Genomic DNA, 15,705 nt, shown 5'->3' with positions numbered 1-15,705 from the left:
GAGAAGATAACCAGAGTCACCATGCTAAATGCTAATGCTAACACGAACGCTATGCAAACACTACAAGTTAGTTTAGTTTGTGATGATCACTCAGCACAGACCTTTAAAGAGCATACGACAGGAGAAAAAAAGTCTTAAATAGCATTATTATGTGAATTAGAATCATATTTTGAGACGATTCGACCATGTACAACAATTTAGCAGAGCACAGATGACGAGAAATTAGTCTTTTAATCTGCCGGTTAGCCACGCCTACCATTATAGGGCTTTAGCGTCCCCAACAGGTGGATGACGTCAGCGGTAGACAGGGCTCATCGGTTTTACTATTCAGCCCATTGAGGGAGAATTATTCAGAACGAGGAAAACGCCACGAAGAGAGCCGCAAAATGTCATTGTTTCAGTCTCTCTACTCCAATATTTTTACAGGATATTCTTTTTATCCAAGTATTTTTCCCCAATAGCTAAATAAATGGCTTGAGAAGGACCAGTCAGCCCATCGAGGGGGAACTATTCACAATGAGGAAAACGCGACGAAGAGAGCTGCAAAATGTCATTGCTTCTGTCTCTTTACTTCAATATTTTTACAGGAAATTCTTTTTATCCAAGTATTTTCCCCAATTGCTAAATAAATGGCATGGTCATGACAAATAACAGTCTTGTGCTAAATGTAATATGAAATAATAAAAATGCACTTATTCAGGACGACATGGCAAAATTACTCCATAATGGTCCAAACTGTCGACTTCACCTTCACTGTCGCACCTCCCAAACGATATTTTATGCCACCTAAATCGGACATATGTCATTTCCCTTCCCCGGCTTCGGAGAATGTAAACAAACCAAGAGGCGTGACAGCTAGCCGACATGCTAACCCGAACCGAGTGATGTTTCAAAGTCTTCAAAGCGGAAAATCACACATAACTAGCCCAGATTATTTGACATGATGACTGGGTTGTCGATTGTCTTTGCGGATTGGCAAACCGCCCGGCAGAGAGCAATTTACAGTTTGTTCCCCGGAGGAGGGCGGCTGCAGTTGTTGTGCAGCTAACGTGCAGCTAATGTGCACGAGGAGAGCTTTTTACATGCCGATCAATGATCAAACGTAAGTAGTCCTTTATTTAAAGAAAGTTTGTAGTGTTTACTTTGTAATCGCTGTATTAATAGTTGACATAATACAAAACAAGATGTTTACTCACTTCCTCGGAAGTCCAATAGTCCCACAGTAGTAGGGCTTGGCCAATATCCACGGTGAATGGAAACCTTTTGAAACTCCAAAAAGGCGCACACGCCTCTCCCTCATAAAGCGAGATTTTTCCGCAGCCGTTTGGCTGGCGTGATGCGAAAAATAAACGTATTAATCCGTAAAATCAGCTGAATCCTTAGTCCTCATACACAACAGTACGGCTGTTTAGTGAAGAGGACGCCTTCACCTGTACACGTCACAGCGCCGCCATCCTCAATGTAAGACCAAAGCCGGAAGTCACTCATTTTCATGGCGCGGGATTCAAAAAACTAAATAAATATAGCGATCGCTTCCACACACATCCAAGCGGTCCATAACATTCAGGAGCATAAAATACCGCGTGTATTATGAAATAAACATGCTTTTTCGTGTCACATGCACTTTTAAAGGCTAAAGCAACATGGCATATCTAGCGAAAGCGTGTGTGTGTGTGTGTGTGGGGGGGGGGGGGGGGGGGGGGTTCAGGTGGGATGCGAAGCACATCACATGAGTGACACAACCAAACACTGCTAGATGTGTGCGAACTACACATACAATAAGAACGTATCACACATTGTAAATTTATGACGGAAACTATTTTCATCTCGTTCTCGTATCGTCAGACGACAACTGACATTCATCTCGTCACGTTTTTTTAGTCTCCAAAGACACGTTTTCAGCGCATCATCGTGACGAAAAAATTGTTCGTTGACAAATATTTTCATTATCGTTATCGTTGACGAAAACAACACTGCTTTTAAAAAGTGTTTCAGATTAAGGTCAGTCGTTGTTTGTCCCTTTAAAAAGTCGTTTTGCTCAATGTGGTATCTCCTTCCACTGTCCTTCTGTAGCAGGCACCACATGGAGTACAGACAGCTCCAGCAGAACCAGTAGTTGGTTGGTTCTGAGGAACCTGACTCCACAGGTAAGAAGAGGCCCCTTCCACCCCCGAGGTGTGAACACCTTATGCCTGCTAGCTTTCCCGGCACACCGTTGACCTCTCCCCCTCTCTTTTGCAGATTGACGGTTCAACTCTGCGCACACTGTGCATGCAGCACGGCCCTCTCATCACATTCCACCTCAACCTGACACAGGGCAATGCTGTGGTGCGGTACAGCTCCAAGGACGAAGCTGCCAAGGCTCAAAAGTCCCTGCACATGTATGTACAGTGATCCCTCGCTTCTTCGCGCTTCAAACTTTGGGCCAGGCAGGTAGTGCACCAGAGGTTGCGCTAAACTTTTTCGTTGTCTGTCATTTTGACTGACAGGGTCATAAAAATCCGGTCATAATCTATTTTTACCCGTCACTTAAATTTTTAAAATGATAATAATGACATATTCAATAGCAGTGTTGGTCAAAAGCGGTGCGTTACTTACTCAACTCTGAATAAATTGAAGAAACTACCAGCCATGTTGTGTCTACTCTCTGCTCTGTTGATTTGTCATCCAAGACTCGTGGTGCGTTCAGGTTTGAGAATAGCGCACGTACTTCTGACTCCAAACTGTTTGTCCCTGCTCATTCAATTAGGCTACGTTCATACTACAGGTCTTAATGCACAAATCCGATTTTTTTTTGTCATATCAGTTTTTTTGGCGTGCCCGCTCAGACTGCTTTTGTCCATTGAGACCATTCAAGTATTACGCATGCGCTCTAATTCGCAGTCCGACACACGCCGGTGCGCAGAAGCATCAAAACAAATGACAAGTCATCCGTCATTCCAGGGATATCATATTTTGCTTTTCAAAAGGAGGAGACAAATAACAGACATAAATAATCCCCGTTTAGGCTTATATTGACAGTTTATATGGATCGATAGCATGCACGCACTGTCCGTGCATGTCACACACACATATGGGCAGTTTGCCCCCCGACTCTCCAAGACGGGCTGCAGCCAGACCCCTCTCCCGACTCTCGGCCGTGTAGGAAATGTTGAAATAGAGCAGGGCGGTAAACCGAAAATTTACCGTCACCGAAATTCTTAACGATGACCGACGTAATTTTGACCATGTCGGTAAATTCGGTAAATTAATAAAACAAGAAAATAGTCTTTTCATCCCGCTTTGATTCTGTGTTGTTCGTCTATGTTCATTCCCCTTTAAGAAAGCAGTGAATGTGCTTACGTAGGGAGTCACGTGATCATCAGGAAGCCAATCAAACAAAAGCCCGGTAAGCTAACGCTAGCAGCTAACGCTACAAGCAAAACGTGATGGAGTGTGGCTTAAGGGAGGTTCACCAAACTTTCAACCGACATTTAGTAGACTCTTGGTGGCATCCAGACGGGCTTTCACCCGCTGTCCTCCTTTGTTCTCACGATTTCCGGAGATGGTGCTTTCAGTGCTTTCTACTGGTAGCCAGGCTAACGCTAGCTAGCGGCTAACGCTACAAATGAACGTTATGGAGTCGGATAGATGCTCTAACCTTGTCGAAACGGCTGAACTTAATGAGTGGATTGGGCACGGACTGCATCTAGCAATTACTATGTGGCGTTATTTTGTATCTGTCTGTGTGTGTGATTCCTCTGATAGCTTTTGTGATGGTAAAGAATTCTGCATAAAGTACAATCCAACGGCGAAACTTATAATGACCGAGAAATGGCCCCAGCTATTTTTATTGTGCGTGCATTTATGAAAAAATGCACTGGGGGGGGAAAAAAACCCTTAAACCATAAAGTAAACACTTGTATTTAATAATTATATCACAGCAGCCATTAACAATAAGTTGTCTTTTTGAAGTGTACTGTTCAAGCTGCAAGTCATTTGTGTTACAATTACATGTTTGCACAGGCATATTGATTTTGACAATGTACATTGTTCAAGTCATACACGCTGTTATAAATGTTCATACTTGAATTCTTATTGCTTACAATACATTTTTATTAGGGCTGTGAAACGATTAAAATTTTTAATCGAGTTAATTACAGCTTAAAAATTAATTAATCGTAATTAATCGCAATTCAAACCATCTATATAATATGCCATATTTTTCTCTAAATTATTGTTGGAATGGAAAGATAAGACGCAAGATGGATATATATTTTCAACATGCGGTACATAAGGACTGTATTTGTTTATTATAACAATAAATCAGTTCTAAATCAGTTATAGAAATTTTATATTAAAACCCCTCTTAATGTTTTCTTTTTAATAAAATTTGTTAAATTTTCAATCAAAAAATAAACTAGTAGCCCGCCATTGTTGATGGCAATAATTACTTACACTATAAAATCAGTCGCACCCAAACGCCAGCAGAGGGCAGCAAAACTCCGCAAAACACAATTAACAGGTGGGCCTTTCACTCTAGTGACATTTAAATATGTCTGAGCTGGGCAAGTGCGTTAATTGCGTCAAATATTTTAACGTGATTAATTTAAAAAATTAATTAACGCCAGTTAACGCGATAATTTTGACAGCCCTAATTTTTATAAATTTAATGTTTAGACTGCATGTACAATTGTTAAATACAGTATATCAAATTGAATGCTGGTAAATAAATCAACAAGAAATAGTTAATCTGTATTTCATGCATTGATTCAGATTTTCAAATTATATAACAGTCCGCTTGGGCGAATTTATCGTCATTTATCGTTATCGAGATAAATCTGGTCAATTTATCGTGATACATGTTTAAGGCCATATCGCCCAGCCCTATGTTGAAATATAGCTCACATAGAGCAGAGAGAAAACCGACCATTCTCATGCTTATCCTCAACCCATTTTTATTTTTTTATGACTGTTGTCAAGCCCGGCCCTTCCCCAAAAGCCGTGTTCACTGCAAGCTAGGCGCTAATAACGCACAGCTGAAATCGGATTTGGGACACTGGACGGTACAGACCGCTGCGACAGTCTGGAAAAATGTGGCCGAGATCGGATTTGAACCACATACAAAAATGACCCAGATCGGATTTGAAATGGTCCACTTCTATGCGACTTGTCCCGTTCAGACCGTCGAGTTAATGCCTGACTCGAGTCGGAAAAACACGAAAAAATTGGATTCGTGCATTAAGACCTTTAGAATGAACGTAGCCTTAGACAATGCTCTCCAAAGCTTCCTAACGTTTCCGTGTTTGCTACACCTGAATGCTAGTTCGGACATTTTTCCGAGTAAGGCTAACGACGTCATGCAACAAGAGAGACAATAGCTAATTAATATGCTAACTCGCCATCCTGTGGTCTGGGGTGTGAATTGCAACCTGTCAAAATGACGGATGGACTTAAGTTTTTTCCGTCACCGTTTTAAAAAAACGGTCAACGACGGAAAATATTCGGTTAACGCAACCCCTGTAGTGCACGTGCACTGAAGTTGCTTATTAAAGTTAACGAAGTGACAGATGTTTGTGTCTGATCTTGCCAAGGTCACGGGCTTCAAAAGCACCGCATGCGTCAATCATCATTTAACTTGTTAAACAGCTGCTGTGGCAACTCATTGTGTGTAAGTGAGAGGATTTGAGTAGACTCACTCAAAGAAGTGCTGCCTTGGAACAGACAGGCTCTGTGTGCGCATTGCGCGGGCGGAGGGGATAAGGAAGCGCGCGCTGGAATGAATGTGTGTGCGTGGCGACGTTCAAGGCAGCCGTACGTGTTGTGTTTGCGGCAATTAACGCCACATGTTAAAAGTGATCCTGAGCAGTTTGTCATTTCCACATGTCACTCCAAGAGTCACAGCCAAGGGAGGTAACAGAAGCATTTAATGAAGCCAAGCATTTTTCTACTGCAATACAGTACTTTATTGTTGTTTAAACATAATTTGATGGGACAGTAACATGTTCGAAACTTATCATAATTATTACATTTGAAGTGCTTACAAACTATTAATTAAAATATATACATATTAGGGCTGTCAAACGATTACAATTTTTTTAATCGAGTTAATCACAGCTTAAAAATTAATTAATCGTAATTAATCGCAATTCAAACCATCTATAAAATATGCCATATTTTTCTGTAAATTATTGTTGGAATGGAAAGATAAGACACAAGACGGATATATACGTTCAACATACGGTGCAGAAGTACTGTATTTGTTTATTATAACAATAAATCAACAAGATGGCATTAACATTATTAACATTCTGTTAAAGCGATCCATGGATAGAAAGTCTTGTGGTTCTTAAAAGATAAATGATAGTACATGTTGTAGAAATGTTATATTAAAACCCCTCTTAATGTTTTTGTTTTAATAAAATTTTCAATCAAAAAAATAAACTCGTAGCTCGCCATTGTTGATGTCAATAATTACACAATGCTCATGGGTGCTGAAACCCATAAAATCAGTCGCACTCAAGCGCCAGCAGGGGGCGACAAAACACCAAAAAACAAAAGTAACAAGTAGGGATGGGAATTGATAGGATTTTTACGATTCCGATTCCATTATCGATGTTGCTTAACGATTCGATTCTTTATCGATTCTCTTATCAATTCTAATTTGGGGGGAAAGAAGAACAAACGTTTTGATTGGCATCGAGTTTGTTTAATCAGAAGTCACAACCTTACAAACTCACAACGAGGTCAAAAGAGGCCCAAAGCCTCAATATTAACTGTGGCAATAAGTGGCAAATGCACAAGAACATGGAACATTTTACTGAAACATTTTTCTAATAGAAATAAAAAATATTGATATATATTGGCATATAGGTCGTTGTTCTGCCATTGGCAATATGTGTTAAAGCAGGGGTCCCCAAACTTTTTTTCTGTGAGGGCCACATAACTTTTAACTGATGAGGGGCCTGGGTCAGTTTGAACAGAACACAGAAAAAGTGTGACGATTGCAGGAGTGCTGAAATGTAAAAAAATATTGTTTTTCAGAAAGCCTTAATCAAATAACCCTTTCTGGATTCTTTACGGAACAAAAGTAAATAAAATAAAAATAATAATATAATATAATAATAATAATAAATAAAAATGCTATTAATCAAATAGATAATAACCAAATAACCCTCTCTGAGTTCTTCACAGAAAAGGCCAGAAAATAAATAACACTATTGAGAAAAAACAAAAAAATCAAAATGCTCTCTGGTATTGTTCAGGGTCCGGACCAAATGTGGGGACGGGCCATATACGGCCCGCGGGCCGTAGTTTTGGGACCCCTGTTAAAGCGTATTATTTACCAGTATATTGAAATGCATGCCTTTTAGTTTTTATGGCGCTTTCACGCTCAAGTGGGGGCGCCCTTGCGCTTCCTCACGCGAAGAAGAACACGCTCACGTGAAGAAGAAATGCCGCATCCAAGCGATTGGGCGAGTTAGTGAGAGAGGTGAAACACGGCTATGAGCCTACGTTCTTTTTTAGTGTTTGTAAAATATCTACAGAGGCAACGCCTGTATGTATCATCTTTTGTGTTGTTGTTGTGTGTTTCCACTCGCGATCGGACACTTAAATCCAGTTGTGTAGTAGTTTGAACGATGTGCTAATGCTAGCGAACGCATGCTAACCGTGTTGTCACTGTATTAGCAGCTAATCATCGTACTGGTGTCAACAATAATCGATGCGGCGATGCATCCCGATGCGGGCCATGGACGATGCAATTCGATGCGGGCAACAAGCCGAATCGATTCAGCACATATTAAAATATTTAAGTCCGTTCAAAAATCTTCCAGTGATGCAATGGATTTGGTTTCCCCATTTGTATTATTATTCTCATGTTTACCTGTAGAGGGAGCTACTGTACAAGAAATGCAGGGGGGACGAGGAACCCAAATTTGCTTCCTCACGGGAGTAACGTCACAGACATGCGCAATTGCGCAGTGCCAATCGAGAAAGCAGAGAGATAAGACATAACAACAATGGCTGAAGCGGAGAAAGAGGGAGTGCGAAAGATTATTGACGCACCAAAGACATTGAAAGCAGGCATATGGAGACATTTTGGCTTCTATGAGGTTGGTGGGAAACTTGACCAAACTTATGCGGTGTGTGTAAAAAAAAAAAAAAAGAAAGCCCTGGTCTCATTCAAAGCACTAATTAAATGCTGTGATGTTTTTTTAATATATATTACTATTTTCATTTGACTACAACCAGGAATGACACAAGAGCCTATAAAAAGTTGTTTAATGTCTGACCGCTTGTGTTGCCTCATGATTCACGAAAAATATGCTTTGCTTTAGCATTTTAATGCATCGTGATGCATTGCCGAATCGAACCGAATCGAATCGTGGCCCTCTGAATCGAATCGAATCGAATCGTGGCCCTCCGAATCGTAATCGAATCGAATCGTGAGGGCAGTGCCGATGCACACCTCTAAATCATCGCTGATTTACGTTGATGCGAACCTGATTGTTATTGAGGACGAAATTGATTTGTTTCATTTCTATTTTTAGTTTCACTCTTCAAGTGATGGTTTAATAAAGTCAGCAAATTATACCAACGTCTTCTGTATCCTCTTTTGGGAGTTTAGCTAGCTATATAGCCATGACTAAGCCTTAGCGTCTCGGTGAGGACAGAGCAGTCTAAGGGCCCAAGTACACCGCATGCGTGATCGTTGCGTTTCCGGTCCGACTCCGGTAAAAAATAGCGCCGGAGCCAATCCGTTCCCATTATATCCTATTGTTCAACGTATACCGGCCACATCAGTGCTCCGGCTTGACTGCGAACCACCTCCGGCGTGCCGCATGCCCGCCGGATGGTATAGGCTATTTTCTATTTTTGCCGGACACGCATCCGGCAAAATGGGCGGAGCTGGGCCTGACGTCAAAAGCCCAGGTGCCTAATCACGGTTTAAACACGAGCGAAAATGGATGATGAGCGCTTCATCATGGAGGTGGAAAGCCACAAAGTGATATACATGCAGCAGATATTACTATAAGGACACCATTAAAAGCGAAACTGCAAAGTGTCCTATTATGTGTGTTTTTCTGGCAATGATATCAAACACGACGTGCTAAGCAAAAAAAAAAAAAAAAAAAAAAAAAAAAAAAAAAAGACAGCATATCTCGAAGTGGTTCCACTGCAGAAATTCTCGTGCCCCGCGTACAAACAATCTCGGTTTGTATACAGAGTCGAGGGGGGAAAGTACGAAAGAGAAAAAAGAGACACCCACAAGTTTCGACCTGGTGGTCTATTCAAGACGTTTCTCTTTCTTTCCTACATTTCACTTGACTCTTCATAGAAAAAACAACAGTTTGCGCTGGCCACATGAATCTGCAGTGTTGAGACACCAATTCCAAGTACGCTGTTTTTTTAGTTCATGTCGAATATAATTCGCTATCCATTTTATAAATATGACAGATTATTTATCAGTTGTTTATAACAGCTCTATGAGATGTTATGTGCCATAAATTTTAAATGTGCACAAAGATATAAACGCACCGACACAACCAAGGGCATAATAGCCCCCCTTCCCTCCACACACGGAGCCCTGATCTCAACATGATGCAGTCAATCTGGAATTAAGAGACAGACACAAATAAAATATTGTAGTGTCGCCGGGGCTGTCATTGGTGGGTTAATTTATGCACCAACGCGGGGCTGTCATTGGTGTGCTGGTGCACCAGCGCGACGCTCCGATTGGTGGACTAGATAGCGTCAGTGTAAATACAGTGGGGAGAACAAGTATTTGATACACTGACAATGGGAAAACCCATTGGCAGTGTATCAAATACTTGTTCTCCCCACTGTAGTTGTTGTTTTTGCATTGGTGAGGTGGCGGGAAGTTAATAAAGAAAAAGAGGAAAAAGGCGTTGAAGCTCGTGTGTTGTTTTCGCGGCCAAACTTCCGCTTAGCAAACGTTACATTATCAATATGCAAGAAAAAAAATGTGCTCTCTCTCTGCTTCTCTGATGAGTACATACTACAGACTGTGTGTGTTTGTCGTTGATTTAAATGGCACATGATCGCGCGCGATCACGCGAGAGCTCACGAGGGGACGGAGTTGGCGGACCGCAGCCGTGCAGCAGCCGGTATGATTTGCCTGTTTTTGACGGACTGCGTGGCACGCAGGCAACACTGAACCGGACCGGAACCGCAACGATCACGCATGCAGTGTACTTGGGCCTTTATTCCCTCCCGATGCAGTTATTTCCACCTTGCAAGACTGCAAGTCGTTTTGTTGTAATTTTTCCTCGTGAAGTGAAGACACACTTTCGAGCGTTTGAACCTACGTGCTGTCATTGTTATGTTTACGGCTGCAATGCTCGTGCTAAACCATCGTAACCTTTCATTTTTACCATCTTTCCTGGTGAAGTGTAGCCAAACTTTGGAGCGGGTGGTTCTTGGCGCCATGCTAGTTTGATGCGTCTGGACAACAAGACACGTCACGACGCAATATGCGTCTTTAGGAATCGTTAAAGGGATCGTTCAGGCTTTTTCATTGTGATGTCGATGCCTCGAAACACAAGGAACCGGTTCGGAATTGGAATCGGATTTCGATTCGCATCCCTAGTAACAAGTGGACATGACACTGTGCTGTCATTTTAATCTGTTTGAGCGGGGCATGTGCGTTAAATGCGTCAAATATTTTAACGTGATTAATTTAAACAATTAATTACCGCCCGTTAACGGGATCATTTTGACAGCCCCAATGCATATAAAAAAAATTAATTTAGGGTAAAAAAGTGAAGCTACTTCGCGATTTTTCACTTGTTGCGGCGGGTTCTGGTCGTCATTTACCGCGAAAAACGAGTGATTTTGTCGGCTCCGAGGCAATTCATCCTCAGTAGATTTAGGCATTTTAATTAGTTTCCTTTTTTTTTTTTGTCTGCGTCCAGGTGCGTGCTCGGGAACACCACCATTCTGGCAGAGTTTGCCGGAGAAGAGGAAGTGAATCGCTTCTTTGCACAGGGCCAGTCGCTCGGCGGGATGACCAGCTGGCAAGCCACTCCAGGCGCCAATCAGACCAGGATGGGCGGCTCCGGGTCCGCGACATCTCACCCCATGGGCCACGCGCCCCACTGGAACAACAACAACAATGGCAGCGGGGGCTCCGGCGGCGGAAAGTCCGGCGGGGAGATGCTGTGGGGTGGCGTGCAGCAGTATTCCAGCCTGTGGGGTCCCCCAAGTGGAGAAGAGGCTCGGGTGATGGGCAGTCCTAGCCCCATCAATACGCTGCTGCCTGGAGACCTGCTGAGCGGGGAGTCCATGTGAGGACAATGGAGCAAAAACCTTGCAAAATCAAAATGGAGATAATCAGCACGGGAGTAACCAATGTAGGTGAAGGAGACAAGATTAGTCCTCCTCCCCTTTTTCTACTCCCTTTAGTTTTTTTTTTTTTTTTTTTTTTGAGTTAAGTCGAAAAGTCGCAGCATTGAGGAAGATGTCTTTCATTCATTTAAAGAAACACTTTTTACACGAACTCACTGAGTGAAACGTGTACGCGTGACGGCACAGTGACGAGCTGCCGCCTTTGACTCTTGCCTTTTGGAGGCAATCATACTGCACCTCAGAGACCCGTGAGAAGGCGTCATTCCCAAAGTTGAAAAAAAACAAAACAAAAACAAAAAAAAATCAAAGCGCTGGTTGGACTCTTCGGCCGTTCGGGACTGTCAGCACTTATATTGGCCTTAACCTCGTTCCCGCCCCGATTCCCTCACTCACTCTATAACTCGGTGAAGGAGCGTACGGACCCTTGCACACCCTCATCTCTGAGCCAGTGAAAGTGGAGCCGAGAGTACACGCCGCTGCGGCCTCACGGAAGCAACCACAGCTCACATCTTCAAACAGTGCAGAGCCTCACACAAACGCTCTCAAAGGGAATGATGCAACTCTCTTCGCCTTGTTCAAGCCATTTATTTTTGTAGTGCTTTTTTCTTTTGATTTTCTCTTGAACCATCACAAACAAATTTAAGAAATGCGTTTATTCAGACGTTTTCACCGGAGAGTGGGAGGATTTCAGGGGGATATCGGGGCGTCGCGTGTACAACTGTATATGTGACGGACTTAGAAAATGAACCACTGCTATTACCGCCGAGCTGTAACGCCAACAAAAAAAGAATACTTGGATGCACTTCAACTCGCAGTTTGGTCTTTGACCGTTTCACTGCACCTCAAGACAGGAATAAGGTGTGCACTCTTTGCCCCCTTCAGCCGTGCCCCTCTTTTTGTCACAAAACAACCATTTCAAGCGACGTGCAATATAAGCCACAACAGACTGTACCGTCCACGCTCCCTACTGATGGAGAACCACAAAATAACTCCTACGTGACTTGCGCCACCACAGACTATAACTGCCACTAAATACCCTTAACCCCTCGAGGTGTGAGTGTGTGCGTGTGTGAGCTCAGGAGAGTAGCAAGCGAGTTTGTCTGATGTTCTAGGACATTACTTAAAGCACTTCACAGCAGGCGACAGGTGTGTGTGCGTGTGTGGGCAGAAGGCATCAAACCAAAATGAAAGGAGCTCGTTTTTACTTTTTTCCCCTGTTTTGCCCAAATGAAGGGTATTGGAAATGAATGAAGTACATGTGAAAGGCCTGGTCTGTCATAGCACTTAACAGAAGCGACCCCAATCCACTTCGCCCCGCTGACCCCCAACCACTTCATTGCCAAGATGGTGAAAAGGACAAGCAACACTGGCATGAAAAGTGACTCCTTTGGTTCCATCCTACTTCACTCCATGGGGGGACCCAGAATGAACATGGTAGCAAAGATAACGATGATGTGGTGGGAGGGGGTGACAGGGAGTCAAAACACACCCCCTTGCCATGTTTTTTTTTTTTTTATGAAATGAAGCCTTGTTTCCCAGAGAGGCATGTTCCACTCGCGTCATTGGAGGCCAGCCGGCGTCCTGGCGTGGCCGCTGAGTGCCTGCCTGCTTGCGGGACGACGCCCTCCGCAAGCAGACCTCAACCCCTTCTCCCGACGCCGCACCCGACTTCCCTCCTCTTCCTCCGGGCCCAAAGCGGCTCGCCTGTATTCGATGTAATACTACTATTCTATTACTACTACTACTATAACTACTATTACTACTGCTGCCCTCAGCAACCTCCACTTCCACTCTGAGAAGGAGGGATTTTGTTTTTCTTATGTTAATGTCGATGTTTGCTGTTAGTGTTTTTATCATTGCTGATTTACGATATCATGGCTTTATGCAGTGTTAGGCCCATCAAAACGGACCACCCGTGAGCCCGCTTCCTCTGGCTGTCCGGGGGGCGCCTCCCTCAGCATACAACACACACACTGGTGCTTTGTTTCACCTCTGGGAGCACTCAGTTCCACTTGGAGCCACCTCCACTGAGACGCAGCCTTCCATTTCTATGCAAAGAACAAGGAGGTGTGAACTCGCAGCCATCACCCCCGACCCGCCTGCCAAACGTCACCCCTCCACTCGCCACCTTTACTACCAAGGCAGCTTCCCGTCAAAAAAGCCCACCCGGACACCCGTTCGCACTCGGGAATTTTTTTCTTCAGTCTCGTGCCAACTGACATCCAAATACCGTGATCATGTGATGACGCCTCCTCGCATGGCAGGAGGATCAAGAGGAGGCCAAGCTGCTTTTTTTTCACCATGAGGAGAACGTGTCCGTGCACTGTTTAAGGTTCACATCGGGTTTATCTCTTTTTAAAACCAAAAACAGGATCGTTATCATCGTTTGTTTTTTTTTTCCCCAAAAACTTTAACGAAAACAAAAAAGATGTTTTAGAACTGTGCACATTTCAAAACTGAGGCGCACGTCCTGTTTTCCTGCAATTTGTCGCCTTCTCAAAGCCGGTCACGTTGGAGCACATTGAACCTCCAGCCTGAGGGTGGCGCCAGCTTGGAACAGGAACTCAAGTTCGGTACCAAGTCTTAATTTGTATAGTTTTTTTTCTCTTCCAGAGTCACTTTTTTTGACTTATCATTCAACAAAACAATCACTAATGCCTGTCTTGTTGCTTTGTTTGTTTGCGTGCATTTACTCCACACTGGACTTGAATCAAGGAAGCGACTAAGTCGGAGATCAAGTGCGCTCCTCAGTTTTTTTTTTTGTTTTTTGCATGGACTTTAAGGCAACTGGAACAAAAAAAAATGCGTCTCAATCATTGATCGGACAAAGGGGTCCTAAAAAAAGGAGTTGAATAAGCAAAGCTCCATTTGAAGCTGGGGTGGTCAACCTTTTCAGTTTTTTGTACAAGTCCTGCAAGGGATTATAGAAGATTTAAGGAAAATGTTTATCTATTAGGAGCATTTGTGGGCTTTTTCTAAGACTTTTTATTTGTTTGTAGAGTGACATGGCAGAAAAGAAAATTCTCACAGGGTTCCTGACCCCTACTTTAAACGAAATGCCTGGGTTGAATATGCACACGATAGTTTTTACACATCACTGGCATATGTGTGTATGAGTCTAGATAGGTGCGCGCGTGTTTGTTAGTCCCATGCACCCTCCCTAACATTGACGAGATCATAAACATATCAGACGAATACAAAAATAATGAAAACAAATACTTGAATCAAAAAAAGCGCCAATAATGTAATGTGAACACATTTTCTAGTTTTTTGTTTCCAATTCAAGAAATGTTGAAAAAGGATTGACTTTGAAAAGGCAAAACAAACGTGTGTGTGTGTGTGTGTGTGTTTGCGCAAAGCTGCTTGTACCGTACGTGCGCGCGTGAATGCGAGCGTGTCGGCCATTTTGTTTGTTTCTTTTCCAACTCAGTATTGTTGTGACTTTAGCCTCTATAGCGTTGCACTGAGTGTCCTCATCCAGCTAAACCCAACGACATGACACAAGTACCGAAGGGGGACAGTTCACGTGTACGTGTTTACTCAAGGACTAAAAGAATACGTGTGTGTTTTGTTTTTAATGTAATGTTTATCTACCTTTAGTGGCTTTCATTGTGGACAAGAATCCAAGGAAAGTATGGATCGTATTGGAGTATTGCACCATTTTTCAGACTACGGGGTGTGTCGGGAAAGGGATTGGAAAGTAGTTTGGAATATTTTTTTTTTGTGTGTGTCCCCGGTCCTGGAACCTTTCTGACACACCTCGTGTAAACCTCAAAAGAAAAGGAAAAAAAAAAAGACTTGAAAAAGGAAAAAAAAGACCAAAAAAAAAAAGTATTTTGACCGACCTGTGGCCATCGATGTTTTGGGGGTAGAAGGACTTCTTCTGTCTGAGGTGCCTACCTTTTTCTTTCTTTTGTTTTTGTTTTCTCACTCATTTCATTGTACCTGCCAGGCCACTGACAGTTTACAAAACACTTGTTTCCCTCTGGAGTTCCAAAAGAATTAAATGATGGGAATGTCAGGGAGAAGTGGGTATTTGGGGAGGGAGGGAGATAAAAATTTAAAAATTTAAAAAAAAAAACAAAAAAAAAGGACAAATGCTTCCATTTTTTCAAAGTGCAACAGAGAACGAAGATTTCTCGTGTTACTTTAAGAACTCTGGGATCGAACAGTGTTGTTTCGTTCTGTTTCTGTCAGACTATCTGAAAGCCTGTATGTTTTGTGTTGATTCTATATATTTTTACTTTATACAAAACAAACTTTAAAAACGAAAAAAAAAAGACAATTGCTCACTATCTTGCACACATGAAAAAGTGGATCTTGTCTCAGGAAGGCCAGGGTTCCAGAGTACCAACT

The 15,705-nt window shown here is 42.7% G+C and overlaps 1 protein-coding gene across 3 annotated transcripts in view; it reads left to right on the top strand.

Moving 5' to 3' along the window:
• LOC130931784 (trinucleotide repeat-containing gene 6C protein-like) overlaps nt 1-14,157 on the top strand; it is a 95,392-nt gene extending 81,235 nt beyond the window's left edge. For all 3 annotated transcript variants that reach the window (XM_057860821.1, XM_057860823.1, XM_057860824.1), the window contains 3 exons: nt 2,074-2,147; nt 2,242-2,381; nt 10,917-14,157. In XM_057860821.1, coding sequence (XP_057716804.1) covers nt 2,074-2,147; nt 2,242-2,381; nt 10,917-11,292 — 590 coding nt within the window. In that variant the 3' untranslated portion in view covers nt 11,293-14,157. The remainder of the gene's footprint in view (nt 1-2,073; nt 2,148-2,241; nt 2,382-10,916) is intronic.
• The last annotated feature ends 1,548 nt before the right edge of the window (nt 14,158-15,705 follow it).

Source organism: Corythoichthys intestinalis, chromosome 16 (assembly GCF_030265065.1).
Source record: "Corythoichthys intestinalis isolate RoL2023-P3 chromosome 16, ASM3026506v1, whole genome shotgun sequence".
In the NCBI taxonomy this organism is placed as follows: domain Eukaryota; kingdom Metazoa; phylum Chordata; class Actinopteri; order Syngnathiformes; family Syngnathidae; genus Corythoichthys; species Corythoichthys intestinalis.
Note: the sequence above shows the minus strand (reverse complement) of the source record. Positions and strands in the feature narration are given on the sequence as shown.